Raw genomic sequence first — 16,084 nt, 5'->3', positions numbered from 1 at the left:
ACAATTCCTTGTGCGTTTTGACGGGAAGTGCGAAGGATGTTGCGATTGATTTGGGAGCCTGTGCAAGAACGCCGTGGTTGGAGCAGAACGCTTCCAAAAACCTCCGATCGCCCTTTCCTAATTTAAAAAAACGTGTCACGTTTTATGCTTTATTTGAAACTGTGTGGCCTCCGATGTTCTGATTTGCGCAATGCATGGTAAGATCTTTTTTATTTTAAATCTGGTAATCGTCAGATGCTGTGATTAAATGGCTTCCCGAGCGACTACGTGCCACCGAACGGCCACACCGCTCGACTGAGGATGGGAATACTGGAACAGCGAGGCTGCTTTCCACTCCGATCGAATCCCCACAACGTCAGGGGATAAACAGATAAGCTTAAATACGAAATGTCATAGCGTGTGAAGAGCTAGCCTCCTGCTAGCGGCAAAGAGAGATGGAACAGAGCACTGATGTGTTTTCATCGGAATTAACCCGCTAAATAGGTACAAAAGAGGACTACCCGAAGAATGCTATTATAGCATCATCGATGGGGTGTCAATCATTCACATAACAGCTAGAAACAGCCCGATCCCCTTATTTCCAATCAAAATCTCATGTTTAGGCGTCATCGACACAAATTTCTGTGTTTGGATGCTGCACTAATAGACACTCAGCCAAAGCATCTTGATTAAGCTTCAAATTTGGGATCCTGTCGTTTTGGACGCCATGAGGAAGTTCTTTGATTCCCGGCGTGAGTTGGTCAGTTCCGGACCAGGTTCTGGAGGAGGTGGCAGCAGCTCCGGGTCCAGTCATGCCGGAGGAAACTTCATCGGACGAGCCTTCACTGTGGGCCGCCATCAAGTCACCGTGGAGGAGATCATCGCCGAAGGTGAATCAGAGCGTTTCTTCTATCATCTACTCGTGCAGTGTTTTTCCCCCCAACTGTTATTTATCAATGAATACTATTTGATATTTAAAAAAAAATCTCATTGCACATCATCATCTAAAGCCAGAAAGACTACTCTTTAAAGACCACCTTGATGATTAATTTCTGACTGCAGTGATCTTTCATTTTCTGAACCACTTATCATCACAAGGGTCGCCAGGGGTGCTGGAGCCTATCCCAGCTAACATGCCAACTCAGCACAGTGATGACCAGACTGAGATTGACCCTTTGACCCCAGAACCATGCACCCTAAATCCAGTGACATTTTTTAATACATATTTATTCCACCATCGTAATACCCAAACATTTTCATGATGAAGAGCATCACTTCATCTCTTTTGCATCCTCTCCAGTATACTGACAGTCAGTCATAAGGCTAAGTTTGCTTTCCTGAAAACCTGCCCAATGCACTTTGCTTGGCCAATGAAATGTAAATATTTGCACATTTTATTTGGTGTGAAATGTGGGTATTTAATGGTAATGACTAAGGTATGAAAATAAGTAATCTCCTATGGTATTAGTTGACTACCCTACTGGCTAGCATCAATACTCCAAAGGTGCATCTTTGAAGTACACACACAGTTGTTTGTTTTTTGTTTATGGAATGTTTTGCACATTCTGCTTCAACTCTAAATTGTAATGCATGTATAACTAACAACTTTGTTTAAAAACAGTGCAACATCTTTAAAGATGTTTATTGTTGTTGCATATCCTTACTAGGATGAAAAAATGTCAGTGTGCTTGCTTCAGATGCAGGGAAGCTGCTTTTTGAATCTACTACCTCTGTGTGGAGTTCCCCTTCTTTCTGCCAGCATTAGTCATAGTCCTAATAACATGCTTATAATGATTCTCCGTAAACATTTGTGTGAATTGTTTTTAGAATTGCAGTGGTAGCTTTAGTAGATCCAGTGATGAAAACTGACTATGTTGTCCATCAATCTCCATCATTGAATTTGAGGGGGGAAAAAACTCAATTAAAAACGGACTAGTGATATAATTTATTTTTGCTTGACTGAGATGGGACTTTGGCTGTTTATAAGATTAACGGTAGTATTAACATTCCCATATAGCCACGAATATTTTTTTCCAAATTCAATTGTCTATTGTACGCCAGGCTGAGCAGGTAACATCAGCCTGAAATTGAAGACGAACAATCGGGACCAAAGTGCGCCTAGTGAATTTGTGGTCTGAGCTGCAGCAGATGGCAAGGCCGCCATGTAGGCCTTTACAGTACATAAACCCCAGAGCAAAGACATGACTAATGCATTATGAGGGCTTCAACCATTTATTTCTCCTTATCATTTTGCATGTATTTTGTATACGGTTTGTTTCCCAGGATGAAAACATGATAAATTAGATTGGACATGCACATGTTTTTTTTTTATGTATCTCTTTAAACGTGACAATTCTATTGTGTGTATTTTAACATAACAGGTGGCTTTGCCATTGTATTCCTGGTGAAAACTAACCAGGGTGTGCGTTGCGCCCTGAAGAGGATGTACGTCAACAACGAGTATGACCTGCAGGTTTGCAAATGCGAGATTCAAATAATGGTGAGTAAGTAGCTAAAAATCCCAATATACCTTCTTTCTATCACTTGCATTTGACATAAAGCCCATACATAAAAAGAGCTAACATATATATCCACATAAAAGTGTTGTCTTTTCACAATTGTAAAAAATATCAAGTTTCTTATATTGGATGGATGCTGAGTTCAGGAGGTTTTCCAAATGTTTTTAATTATATGAAACAAGAACATGTTAGAAATTCTCATGGAATATTCTTTTCCTGTTTAGGTTAATCTCATAGATTTTCCATCGAGCATCCACATTATGACAAAAAAAGTAGATATAACTCAGGCTTTTGTCCATTTTAATCAAGTGATGGTTTGCATTCCTGTATATTCTCCCTCTTGACATTTTTAACAAGCATGTTAATTTAGATCTTGATCTTTTTTTGTCTGGTCTTTTTGCAGAAAGATCTTATGGGCCACAAAAATATTGTGGGCTACCTAGACTCCAGCATCACAGCTATGGGGTCAAGGGACGTGTGGGAAGTCTTTATACTGATGGACTATTGCAAGGGTAAGTGCCCTCAAGGAAAAGGGTAAGGCTGTGATAGGGTAATATTGTCAGTGGAATTAATTTGAGTGGTTGAGTTAAGAGGACAACAAAAAAGGGGTATAATTATTTGTACTGCATTTTACTAGGTGTTTTTTTTCTCACTTTGCTGTCTTTTGCAACAATAAATATTACATTTAGTTGCGGATTGCCTTATCATTTATGAAAAACCTTACCACTTCCTGATTGGCTGATAAACCAAGCATTTCTGAATGTTTAGCACGCTGACTTAAGGGCGACATGTTCATTCCACGCCCCTGTGTGGTTCTTCACACTGAGCAACTCCCTCGTGTGAAAGCGTCTTAATGCAGGGGATGGCTTTTGTTTCCATAACAACAAGAGACAAGGCTAAGAAGCCATTTGTTAAGATGCAAACTCGAGAAAACTTAATATAATCTGGGAAATCAATCTTTGCTTGTTTTATTGTTTCCTTAGCAAACTCAATTCTCTAATTCTGTAGTGCACGGCTGTCAAATTTATCTTTTTCGTGGCTGCATAAAAAATATATCAGTTTATTACTCATCCTGTAATTTCTTCTTGTTTTTTGTAAATGTATTTAAAAAAAAGTACTCTACTTTTATCTACTTAAATTAATGAGCCCTTTAATTCTAAAGCAAATATTTTTACCAGCGTGACTCACACTTGCACACTTTTAAGTCACCTGGAAGATTATACTATGGACAATACGTATATCCGCTCTTGCATCTTATTTATTATGATTTCACAGGTGGGCAGGTTGTTAATTTGATGAATCAGAGGCTGCAAACAGGCTTCACAGAGGTGGAAGTGCTTCAGATCTTTTGCGACACATGTGACGCCGTGTCTCGCTTGCATCAGCGCAAGACGCCCATCGTCCACAGGGACCTTAAGGTGACACATGCATAACATGCAAATTCGTCTAATATGGCAAAATGGAAGATTTCCCTTGCAGTTTTTTTAAATCTGTTCATCATGCAGAGTGCCAGTGATGGTTAGTCTTTACACCAATTGGAGATGTTTGCCTCTTAAATGTTCATGTCATCTATTTTATGTCCATAGGTGGAGAATATTCTCCTGCACGATAAAGGTCATTATGTGCTATGTGACTTTGGCAGCGCCACTAACAGATCACTGAGTCCACAGAATGAAGGCGTTGCCGCTGTGGAGGAAGAGATTAAGAAGTGAGTGTGTTTATTTTTCTTTTTTGGTTACGCAACTGGATTTGATTCAAAAATAAATATTTATTTTTTTGAATGTCTTTGAGTGTGTATTGACTTGTTATCGGTTTACTTCAGGTATACTACTTTATCATATCGTGCACCTGAAATGGTAAACCTTTACAACAACAAGATCATTACCACCAAAGCGGATGTCTGGGTAAGTAATGATGTTATTTATTGTCTGAGACCATTTAACTGATTGTAAAAAGAGATATCAAATGTGAACATGTGTATTTGCCAATGGCTTTCACAAGGATTTTTTTTACTTTTTATTTTATTTCAAATATTAACATTCCTGAAATAATGATTTAATCATTGAAGAATTATCTGTATACGTTTTAAGATTACAATTTAATGTGCAATAAGAGACCGGAAAAACATTGGCTCGTGGGCTTCAATTGGCCCCCAAACCGTATATTTCAATTTAAATTTAGTGCTTAATCTTCCCAATTTGTATTTTTGGCATCTATAAATGCTACCTTTTTTGTCTCCAAACAACCCCCTAGATCTTATTTCAGAAACAATAATGATGCCTTTCCTAACCTTGATTCCAAAAAGGAACATGATGGTCATTTTAGGTGATTTGTTTGTGTCTACACTGCTTTAGATGCAGACATTAAGTTACATAATTCCCTCTATGAAAGATTGCTCTGCTTGCATTGTGCCACTCATAAGGGAGCCATGCATTGAGAGCAAGCACGGTATATGTACTCTATTTTTAGACATCTATGCAATTGGACCTGAAATTTCTCCCCCTTCTGGACAGCCAAAGGCAGGCTCTTGTTTCACATTATTAAACACAAAGGCTTCATTAAGCATTTTCAAATAACATAAGCCTGAATTCCTCTTAACAGTTATTAAACATTAATCAAAACAATGCATTGTATTGCAATGAGTGTGGTTGGAAGCTGAAAATAACATGCACTATTTTTGCTGTGGTGTTTTGATATGGGTTTGGTGTTTTTGTTGTGACGGGGCGTGCATGTGGTGTTCCTTTCCCTCCAGGCGCTGGGTTGTTTGCTCTACAAATTGTGCTTCTTCACCCTGCCCTTTGGTGAAAGCCAGGTGGCCATTTGCGATGGCAGTTTCACCATTCCGGACAACTCCCGCTACTCTTACGATCTCCACTGCCTCATTCGTTAGTCCCTCTTAACACTTTTTATGAAGCTAATGTTTTCCAACAAAAGCATGGACTTGTGGTTTTGTTATCTAGTAGCCCCCCTTCCGCCCCCCTGTCTTGTAATAGCATGATTTCTTGGCTCTTTGTTATTTCTGCAGGCTACATGCTGGAGCCTGACCCAGACAAAAGGCCAGATATCTACCAGGTGTCCCACTTTGCCTTTAAACTGGCACAACGCACTTGTCCTGTTCAGAATATGAAGGTCAGTCACCATTTTCTATTTTATCCTATTATTGTCCTTTAGCCATTACAGCAAATATTTCAATAACAATGACAACATCAATCCAACGACCTGATAACATTATAGGCTGCATTGCTTCTTTAAATAATGTCACAATGATTTAATTTCCTTTTTCTGCCTGATTGAAGAATTCTTCAATTCCTTCTAAACTTCCTGAGCCAATCAAAGCCAGCGAAGCAGCTGCAGCCAAGAAGAGTCAACCCAAGCCCAGGTAAGTCTCCCCTCATGAAATTAACATTGAACTCGTGCTAATCGTTGTAATAAGCACCAAGTTTATAATTATAAGGTCTCAGTCGTGTCATGGTCTTTAAGTAGTGTAACACTCATCTTTGTCAGTAGGCTGACAGACCCGATCCCCACCACTGAAACTTCCATCACCCCTCGCCAGAGGCCCAAAGCAGCTCATACTCAGACTGCTGCCGGCATCCTTCCCATCCAGCCCGTCGCCCTCACCCCTCGCAAGCGGGCTAATCTCCCAGGTGGGGCAGCTCAGCCTGTTGGTACGTAGCTCACTTTTACTGCAATCAATTGCCAGGTCTTCAAATGGCAGTGTGGAAAGACCACAATCCCTTTTAATCTGTAATATGTGATGAATGTCACCATTCTCAAGAGAAGGAGATCAAGAAGGCACAAGAAGCTGGCATCAAAAGTAGTATTAGAAATTAAAGTCTCTTAACTCATTCCCTTAAATGCTACTTTCAGTTGATATCATGCATCAAGGGCTTGAGTATACCACATTGTATAAGGTTGCACAATGTTACCTTTTTTTAGTGTGACTGTGCAAGAAGTTATTACTTTTAGGTGGAATTTTATTATTGGTTAAAAAAATTAATGCAGTAGAATTTTTTTTTATTTTTTATTGCTGTCATTTTGTAAATATTGCTTTTTATCATTAATTTGTATAGATTTGCTTGGTGTATCATTTTTGTGTATCCAATTCTAGTTTTTTTTGGTCATTTTGTTTTCATTAACAATAGTAACCTTGGCTTGCAGTCATTGTTACTGTTTTGAGTAACACGAAAAGCATACTGTACTTCAAACATTTGCGAGCAACATGACCATGTTGTCTATGACCTCCCACAGGTGTGAGCTTGAACCTCTCCCAGCCAGCTGCGGCGCTCCAGTCACAGAAGGCACAGCCTTCTGCTTTGCCTCTCCTCCAGTCACAAAACAATTCCAGTCCAGCCACAGTGGCCCAGAAGCAGGTACATAGAAATGGCGAGCCTTTACCTTGCTATGTTACATAGCTGACCGCTTGTGCAAGCAATTAAATTTCCCTTTTCTGCTATGCAGCCTCCTCCAGAAGCTACCACCAACATGGTGGCACCCGTGTCCAAGACCGATACCCAAGCACAGCCGTCCACAGTCCAGCAAACGGCCCCGCCGCCATCCGCGGCTCTAGCCACCTCACAGCAGGCAGGGCAGTGTCCGTCCAGCCCGGCCGCACCTCAGCGTCCAGCTAGACGCAAGTTGCCCGTCCAGGCTCAGACACCTGTCTCTCAGGCGTCTCCCAACAAATCAGCCGGCGGCCAATCAACAACTGAGGAGCATCCACGGCCCACAAGTCAGCCATCGGTCAACCAGGCTCAGTCGGCCGCAGCGGAGGTCAAGCAAACAGTAGCTGAGACTGTGAGGATTGTATTCAACTATAATTTGGGTTTCTTATAATAGATCTTTGACCACTATGATCCTGAGTAGTGGGTGCTAAGTTGGAATTTTTACTCTATAAACACTGTTTGTGGTTAAACAAATGTCTATTGCCTCAACACTGTCCGTTCAGAACTCTGTGCTTATTATTGTTCATCTTTCAATTCAGACTCCTCCTGCATCCCCTAAGACTGGAGGGTTGCAGAGCCCCAAACATGTCCCAAGTGATGTCACAGCGAGCGCCACCAATGGAGGCAACGGAGGGGCCTCATTGGCAGCTGAGGAAGACACTGTCCAGTAAGTACTGTCACTTTAAATCTGGAAAATTGCGGGAGATCTAAGTCACTTACACTTTTATTTATGTTCTGTGACTAGCACTCAAGTTGGCTCCACCCAGCCTCAAGCTGATCTAGTCCAGGACCAAAACAATGTCGCCGCCTCCAGCGACGACACCACCGTGCCGCCAACGTGGAACCCGTTTGATGACAATGACAGCTTCTCCAGCTTTACCGCCGAGGAAATCAAACCCAAGGAAGCAAAGCCTACTGGTAAAGCATCTGTACTGATTCCCACATGGCTTTTTTTTGGATCATTAATACATTGGCTTTCATTGAAGGCGCTAAACGGGCAATCAATTTTGACCGGGCTGATTGGGATTGTTACATTCTGAAAGGCTGATGTTTTATAGAACCGCCCTCAGAGTGTGAAATGCCCTGTGGGGAGTTGATACCAGGCTTGCAGCCAACAGATTTGGAGAATGCAGAACCAGACTCTAAAGGTATTCATTTTAGACAATAATCCACTTCTATGTTTTTTCTGCTTTTGACATTTGTTACTATATTTTAGCTGAGAGACCGTCCACAATCATTGATGTGGATTCAGGTGCATCACTGTTGATCGTCCCGGATCCATTCCACACCCTTGAACTGTCTAATGCACCAGGTAACTTTTCTTTAAATACACTAACACACCTTGCGTATCCACCTCATAGTCAAGAAACTGCTTTGGACCATGAATTTAAACTGGAGCTCATGTCTTTTTTGTTAATATTTTTTTTGTGTGAATTTCTTGCCGTTCCTCAGAAAAGCTTATCGAAGGACTAAAATCTCCAGACGTATCTTCACTGGTGCTTCCCGATCTGCTCTCTCTGTCTGATCCCTTTGGTGGATCTGTGGAGGACTCTGCAAAAGGTTTTATCAACCCAGGTTTTGGTACTTTTTTACCTAACTATTTGAAGAGACACCTTAATGGTGTTATTCTTGCCATAGATCACATCACTGCAGATACCTCCTTGCTGGGATGTTCTCTGATCTCCGGCGTACCCGCACCACCGGTAGCCGCAAGCAGCGCAGCCTCCTCCTCAGTGTCCTCTGCTACGTCTGCTTTAGATGATTTCGGTTTGCTGTCTGGAGATTCTGCACAGCCAAATCCATCAGGTAGGTGTGTGAAATTCCCCTAGCAGGTACTCCAGATAACTAAATAACGACTTGTCACCCTATAGAAATATAGTAAAATTATTTGAAAGTCAATCACTATTAAAATACTGACAAAGTTTGACATTGGTTAATGCACTGTGTTAATGCTAATGGTACTAATTTGGAAGTTGCAGGTGCTTAATGTATACATGCGCTGCACATGAATAGTATAAGGTATTTGAGTCCTCGGTGTCAATCTAGCCTAAATGTCATCATTATGAGTTGTAGCGTGTGTCACTTGCAATTGGAGGAGAATCATCGGAGTGGCGCAAGTGCAGCTGCCCTTTAGTTGTCGGCCCGCTGAACGAAAGTGTTTGACTGTCGCTGTCTGAGGCGACTGTGAATCAGAGGAGAGTGTCTGGCCACCTGCTGCGTAATGTTAAGTCAATTTGCTGGAGGGGCTGTGGCATGGCAAGGCCTCATCAAGACAGGGCACTCATTTAACTCGTGGCCTGCCACTGATGGCGTTAAGTCTCCAATGCATTTAACTGGGAGAAGCTAGCAACAGTAAATGATGGCTGACAAGCCTTAGACAGTCAAAATGGATTAAATGTTAGTAGTGCTGAAATATGAACATACACAGCCAGTCCTCCTACTTTAAATGGATAGAATGTCTGTCAAGGGTCAATGGCAGACAAATGAGTTATCTTCTATGAAATTTGAATGGGGGTGTGATTGCATGTTATTGAAGGTTAGTGCATATTCTTAATTTATAATGTATTTTTCCAACTTTTTTAAATGGTTAATAATATACTAATTGTGTACATTTTATTTTAATGGTTAAAAATGGTCCCTTGCCAAAGAAACTCATCAAACATTATTTTCATTATCAGTTGGGTAAGAAATTCTATATTTGCTTAAATAAATAAATCCTTTAAATTACTGTCTTTCACTTGAAGGGAATTTGTGTTGTTTGTCCCTTTTTTTTAAATGAGTACTCATTTTTTGCAGACTCTTCCACCCTCATCTCAGACTCGGAGCTCCAGCAAACTGAAGCGGCCACAGGGGATGAGTTTGACCCTATCCCCGTAACCGGGCGAAAGAACTCCCAAGGTATGTTCCTACAAAGAGCCGTACACACACACACAAAAATGACAGGATCACTTATGCTTTTCTCACACCATTTAAGAATGCCCAAGAAAATCATTTGCTCTATAAAAGCTCAATTCTCTCTCTCTCTCTTCTCCGTCTTTTCCCTTAACCCTTTTGGCTTTCCCTTCCCAAACTCATTTGCTCAATTGCATCACGCCCGCCGCCCCTTCCGACCCGCCCTCCCCCCTATTTCTTCCGGCCAGTTTCAGGAGGCCACTCGCGCAGTAACAGTGGCGGCTCTGAATCCAGCCTGCCCAGCTTGGCTCGCTCCCTTCTGCTGGTGGACCAGCTCATCGACTTGTAAACCGTACCCCCTTATCCCCCCCCATAGAAGCTGTATACTGGATTGAAATCATGTCTCGCATAGAGCTACCATCATCATTCTTGTGCATCTTCTAACCCCTCGCCATTCGCCCCTTTGCCATCTTCGCCACTTTATCGGCTTCACCAACCTCACCTCACCGTTCTCTCACTTTTTTCCTCCTCTCCATCTTCATCCTTTCTCGAGCTTAACCTTTGAATATTACATGATGTCTGGTAGCAAAAACAATAGAACATTGTGGTCATGTACAATAGGCCTAGTGCTAAGTGGTTGTAGTTCATTGTGCACAAGTGAATTTGTTGTTGTTTGCCTTGATCAGATTCCCCTTTCCACCCTGGTTTATTTGCATATGTTAAGAGCTTAAAAGTTATATTTATCAAAAGACACATCTAGTAAGAAGGGAAAAGACAACATTTGCTTTCCATTAATAATTAATGAATGGTAGTAAACTCACTTATTTACACCAAGGAGAAGCAATAAATGTTCTATAATCAGAAGGCAACATTTAAAGTCAAGTCTTTATGAACAAGCCTTCTTTTGCACCTTAGCTTGTCTGTCAAGCATCCAGACTTACAAAAAAGGAAGAAAATACCCCAATTAATGTCGCATTTAAAAGCCTCACATCTACTGCTTCACTCAAAACTGCCACTAACATTGGTTTCTTTCATCTGGCCCTAATGTTCCATTATGAAATGAAATTATATTATTAGGTAATTCATCATAAAAGGAAAGATGAAAAATATCCAAGTGCCGGCGGCTTAAAGGTATAAGGTTAAATTAAGCTGCTTTCATTTGTAAAGTTACTGTAAAAAGTCTTTTCCTTGTGCCATTAAATGATATGCGATTCACATGGGACATTGTGCAGAAAAAAAATCCCTAAAACAGTCTGTTTTGAAGTTAGCAATAGGTTAATTACAGACAGCATTTATAAGCAGTTCATAGGAGCAGTTAGCAGTGTGCCATATCAATTTAACATGCATGTTTCTGCATATGCGCTAATAGATTTAAAAAATATATATATAAAACAGTGCATAACTAGAGCATTGAGGGTTTTTTTTCCAGTTTATTTGCTCTCCTGATAATTTAGTAGGAAATCATTCAAATAATAACATAAAATGGTCCAATGTAAAAACCAATGGGACTGAAAATTGCCTTCTATCACCAAAAACTTGATTCAATCATGCTTAAAAGTCTATAAGGCTCTTATTTTCAAATAACCAATACTGTCGAACATGGGATTTGAAATATTACATTATTAAATGCATCAGGTTATGGACCAAATTACCCACTAGGTTGGGCTACTAAACTAGTAATACACCTTCACAAGTGGTAATCAATATATGTCTCTAACATGATGTATACTAGATTTTTAAAATAGAAACTAATGCAAAATTATGTGGAAATTCAGTAGCCATTATTTTCTAACTCCTACTAAATCCTCATGAGACCAGACTTGACACTTTCATATTTTTTTCCTCCATCTACTCCTCTTTCTTTTTACTCATTCAACCCATTCATGACATCCTGCCCCATTAGTGTAAATACAGTAGTCAGCCCCTCCCCATGTACATAATGACATCACTGTCATATAGCTTTACTTGTTGATATATACATATATGATATATGACTTTGTTTCCTGTCCATAAATGTTAATATGAATAGAGTGTTAGAGAATGAATGTAAGAAATGCATATTAGGCTTAAAATATCTATAAAGAAATATATACAATAGATAATATTGAAAGAATATCAATATTTCATTCCTCTTTGTGGGCTGTGTGTGTATGTGTGTTTTGGGGGAAGTTGTTTTTGTTTTTCACTAACATGGTGTTCAATCTCCTCTCTTCCTTTGTACAGTGATATCATGTGTTTACATGGACTGATATGAAGGACTATATTTTTATTCCAAAAAAAAGTTTCCTTGCCAGTGAGATCCCTTTCATTTTTATTTATTTTTTATTTTTTTTTGTGTGTGTGTGCTTGTCCCTTTTCATTTCTTCTGCCAACCTGCTTGGGAGGGAAAACATTGGCTTCAGTAAAGTTTTTAGTTTTGCTTTACTGATTTTTAATTGTTTTGGAAAAGCATGGCGGTGTCTTTGGGTGTTTTGTAGCTGTCCAGTTTTTGTGTGTGGTTTGTGTGTGGGTGTGTGAATTTTTAATACCTGTGTTGTTGTTTGCGGAAAATATTGTGAGAGGGTCACTCATGTAAGCACAGAATTGCCTCAGGTGGGGGAAAAAAAGTAATATGTTTGGTCAATGTGCACTCAGAGGAGACAATTGTCTAATTTGGCAACGCCAAGAGTGCCAGAACTATAGTTACCGCCATTAAAACTCTTAAAAACCAATTGAAATATCTGCTGGAGAAAAAAAAACACATGGATTCCCTTGCGTATGTTTATTATAAGCACCCAATTTAATACTGATACTGCACAACACTGCCTTTTGGTGGTTGAGTTACAGAATTGGATTGACAACCAACCTTGTTCTCCTCCAATCAAATTTAGGGAATTTTCTGGACCCCAAAAATGTGACTTATAACTGAGCCTACACCTAGAACTTGAATCCCTGGAAAGATTAACAAATATGTCCTTTTGCACCATTGCAAAAGTTGACAAGAGTATAGTTTCCTGCTGGCATGGGTGCCTTTTTAAATTAGGTGGGTCACTTTCTTCAACATTTGTGAAGTTGGCTTATTAGTTTCATATTCTATGGATAACCGTCCACTTTAGATGCCATGCATCACGTGATCACATTTGACCAAAATGTCCCCATAATTCGTCTTGCCCTTTCTGTAGTGCATCATTCCAATTGGTTAAAAACCAGGCAATTGTGTTTTCCAATTTTCTAGAAATCAGACAAAATCTTGACTTGGAAAAACAGTTGAAAATGGCTACAATGACCCAAAACTGGCTGCGTCCGATAAAAAATGGCTGACTGAAACAAGTCTACACGTGCAAAGATAGAATAGTCCATTGGATAAGAAAGCAATCGATGTTGAAAGCATAAAATTGTCCTCTTTGTATAGTGTCTTTGTTGTTGAGTATCCGTTTCCTTGTTTTGAAAAGACTCCTCCATATTTGAAAAAGCAAATCCAAAATGCAGAGACCTTGTTCATTGCCCTCCATTTTTGTCAAGAGTCATTGGCAGTTCAAACCTATGCAACTCCCGAGCATGGCACTTGAAGCACGCAAGTGACAAGCAAGGCAGTGCAATTTACGCTAAAGCAGAAATCCCCCTTCAATGTAGAGCTGATGTTTTTTTTTTCCCTCTCCCCAAGTCCCCTCATTTGTGCTCATGGCCCACAAAGTCGTCAGCTGTGCTCTCTCTTCTCGTGATCCTTCTATTTTTGTGACATCGTTCTAAAGGGGTGGCCAAATAAAATGCAAGTGTGAACATCAGTGTGTGGGACTGGTGATTGATTAACATTTATTACTATACTTTTTAAAAATAGTCTTGTCTTCAATTGTTTTAGCTTTTGGGATGGTCACTTCCATGCAAATATTAAAAAAAAACATTCCAATATTATAGTGTCCAATGTACTAATAACTATCTTATTCTATTCAGAGCGCTGGTTCATTCTAATGAGGTAAGAACAAACATTAAGACCTCTTAAAGTGTCAAAAAGTCCACTTTAATTTCTTGTTGATTTCATTTTGCTTTTTGTTTACTTTGTCTTTTAAAAGTGTCATACATTTATCATAAAAAATGCCAACTCTGCATATTTCCACACACAGACCAGCAGGTAGCGCTATGTAGTGACCCACAACAAGATGCTGATGGGATCTCAGCATCAACCAATAAGACGCAAGAGGACACCACGGAATGCACGACTTGCGCCCCCAGGAGCCCCCTCACACCTGACATCTTCCTCCTGGCTCCCTTCAAGAACAAGATGGCGGTGAGCAACACATTCTTTACCCGCGAAGAACCCGAATCCCCACCCGACGTTTTCCTCCAGGCCCCCTTTGTCAAAATCGGCGGACGACGCCCCCCGACGGCCCGAGGCACACCTTTGCCCCAGCAGCCGGTCGCTGTGCACCGAGTAGTGTCTCGAGTGGGCCAACGAGCCGCTGTGGGCTCGGTAGCCGTAGGTCCGCTGCACTCTTGGACCATCGGGGGGCGTAGTCCGGATGACCCATTCGTCGCCGCGCCGTTTCGGCCTAAATGTTCCCCAAAACGACCTTGATCACCATACAGTATGGACTCTGTCCTAGAAAGCTATATAGTTATATTATATAAGCTATATATACGGTATAGTTTGTTTCTTTCTAATTATTACTCATCGTTTGGAGTTTTTTAGCAGTATTTCTGAGGCAAACTAATGCTTTACACCAACAAAGTCAGTTCGCTACCTTGCTCTTGTTGTCATTTGTGCATCGGAATTTGAGCACAACACAACAGCAATATTTTACTAAAAGGGAAATAAATGTTACTATACTGTAAGAGGTAAGTTACTGTATATAACCTGTCACATAATAGTGCATATGGGAAATTGTTTTTGTTGTTTTTGTTTTTTGTGCTGCACCAAAGAAATGTAATATCCCCAAAATGGCACATTTTCAAGAAGTTGAATTCATTCCTATGCTATGATGCAAACTGGAATTTTTATCAATCATTTGAAGATTGTTATAGCTGTTTTCAAATTGTTTTTATTTCACTTTTGAAACAATGCCATTGACAAGCAAAGCCTAATAATGCACAAATATTAGACAATAGAAGTGTACGTACTTTATCTATAGGGATAGTTTCGATGTTACACTTTGTATTGTATTAAAAGGGACATTTTCCAATACACACCCAAGCTTTCAATGTCATTGTGATTTTACACTTAACAGTTTGTATTTGGCAAAAAAAAATTCTCTCATGTTTGGGTGAAGGAAAATACATAAAAATCCAAGATGCTGTTTCAAGATTACTTTTTTTTGCCTGAAAATACTTTATTTACAATTTTCATACAAGAAAAACAAAAAAGCAGCCATGTTGATCTATAAAATTTAAATTTCTGTTTCCCTATCTTTGCCATTTTTTGGCCCAAATTACTCCAGTACGATTTGGTCGTTGATCATTTTATTATCATTGACCATGTTTTCAGGGCCTTTGCTATATTTTCCTCATCTCCATGGCATCGACGTTGGACTCGACTTTTATCGCCCATTTCCTGCATTCAACCAGATACACGCCTAAAATGAGGTAAAAAAAAAAAGTGCACCGGACTTTCCAAAATAATGAAAAGACATATGTGGAAAAGATATATGCAGTTTTAGGATTTACTATCTACTCCACCTTTTGTGTAATTTGTCCCTGGAGCATCGACAGCTGCTATACATTGCAAGCATAAAAGTACAGGAAGAAAAGCTTAGGTTAACTTAGGTCTAGTTTGTTGGTTTGTCCTTTTCAATCCAGATTAAGAATTAACATTCTGTAAATTCTTGAATATCTTTTTTTTTATTAATTAGATCATACAGTAGTATTTTTAATCAACACAGTTTGCACTCACTGTTCAATATTCTAACTCTGACCCAGAAAAACAATTTTTTCCTGTCAGTTTTGTGGAATTTAGACTTCTTATATCACGTCTTTCTCATTCGGAAATATAACTGTTCCCATTTGCTACCCAAGTCTAATATTTTCTCTTATTTTTGCAATGGGCTTCATTTTTTTTCTTTTGGCAACTGTCTCGTTAAGTTTCAGAACACTAGCTCTATCTTTTTTGGATTCATTTTTCCCATTGACTCAGAATTTTGGCATTTTTCCTGCATTCAAATAAAGCACAAAAAACATAACAAATTCATTTATCAACGCTTTAAGACAGGCGATTGCAAACAGGTAGAAAAGTATTTCAATTTGCTGTCATCTATCACTACCAGCTACTACCAGACGTAA

The 16,084-nt window shown here is 39.7% G+C and overlaps 1 protein-coding gene across 1 annotated transcript; it reads left to right on the top strand.

Moving 5' to 3' along the window:
- The first annotated feature begins 11 nt into the window (after positions 1 to 11).
- On the top strand, positions 12 to 14,995 carry LOC144210215 (AP2-associated protein kinase 1-like). Its single transcript, XM_077736736.1, has 20 exons — positions 12 to 869; positions 2,361 to 2,479; positions 2,902 to 3,010; positions 3,774 to 3,916; positions 4,085 to 4,206; positions 4,321 to 4,402; positions 5,251 to 5,383; positions 5,524 to 5,627; positions 5,795 to 5,877; positions 6,006 to 6,166; positions 6,750 to 6,871; positions 6,960 to 7,295; positions 7,483 to 7,610; positions 7,689 to 7,861; positions 8,002 to 8,091; positions 8,160 to 8,255; positions 8,396 to 8,503; positions 8,582 to 8,749; positions 9,740 to 9,841; positions 13,936 to 14,995. Exons 1-20 carry the CDS (start codon positions 707 to 709, stop codon positions 14,385 to 14,387), a joined length of 2,994 nt encoding a protein of 997 aa, XP_077592862.1. The 5' UTR covers positions 12 to 706; the 3' UTR covers positions 14,388 to 14,995.
- Positions 14,996 to 16,084: the final 1,089 nt, after the last annotated feature.

Source organism: Stigmatopora nigra, chromosome 17 (genome assembly GCF_051989575.1).
Source record: "Stigmatopora nigra isolate UIUO_SnigA chromosome 17, RoL_Snig_1.1, whole genome shotgun sequence".
Taxonomy (NCBI): Eukaryota; Metazoa; Chordata; class Actinopteri; order Syngnathiformes; family Syngnathidae; genus Stigmatopora; species Stigmatopora nigra.
This window is presented reverse-complemented; position numbering and strand designations above follow the sequence as displayed.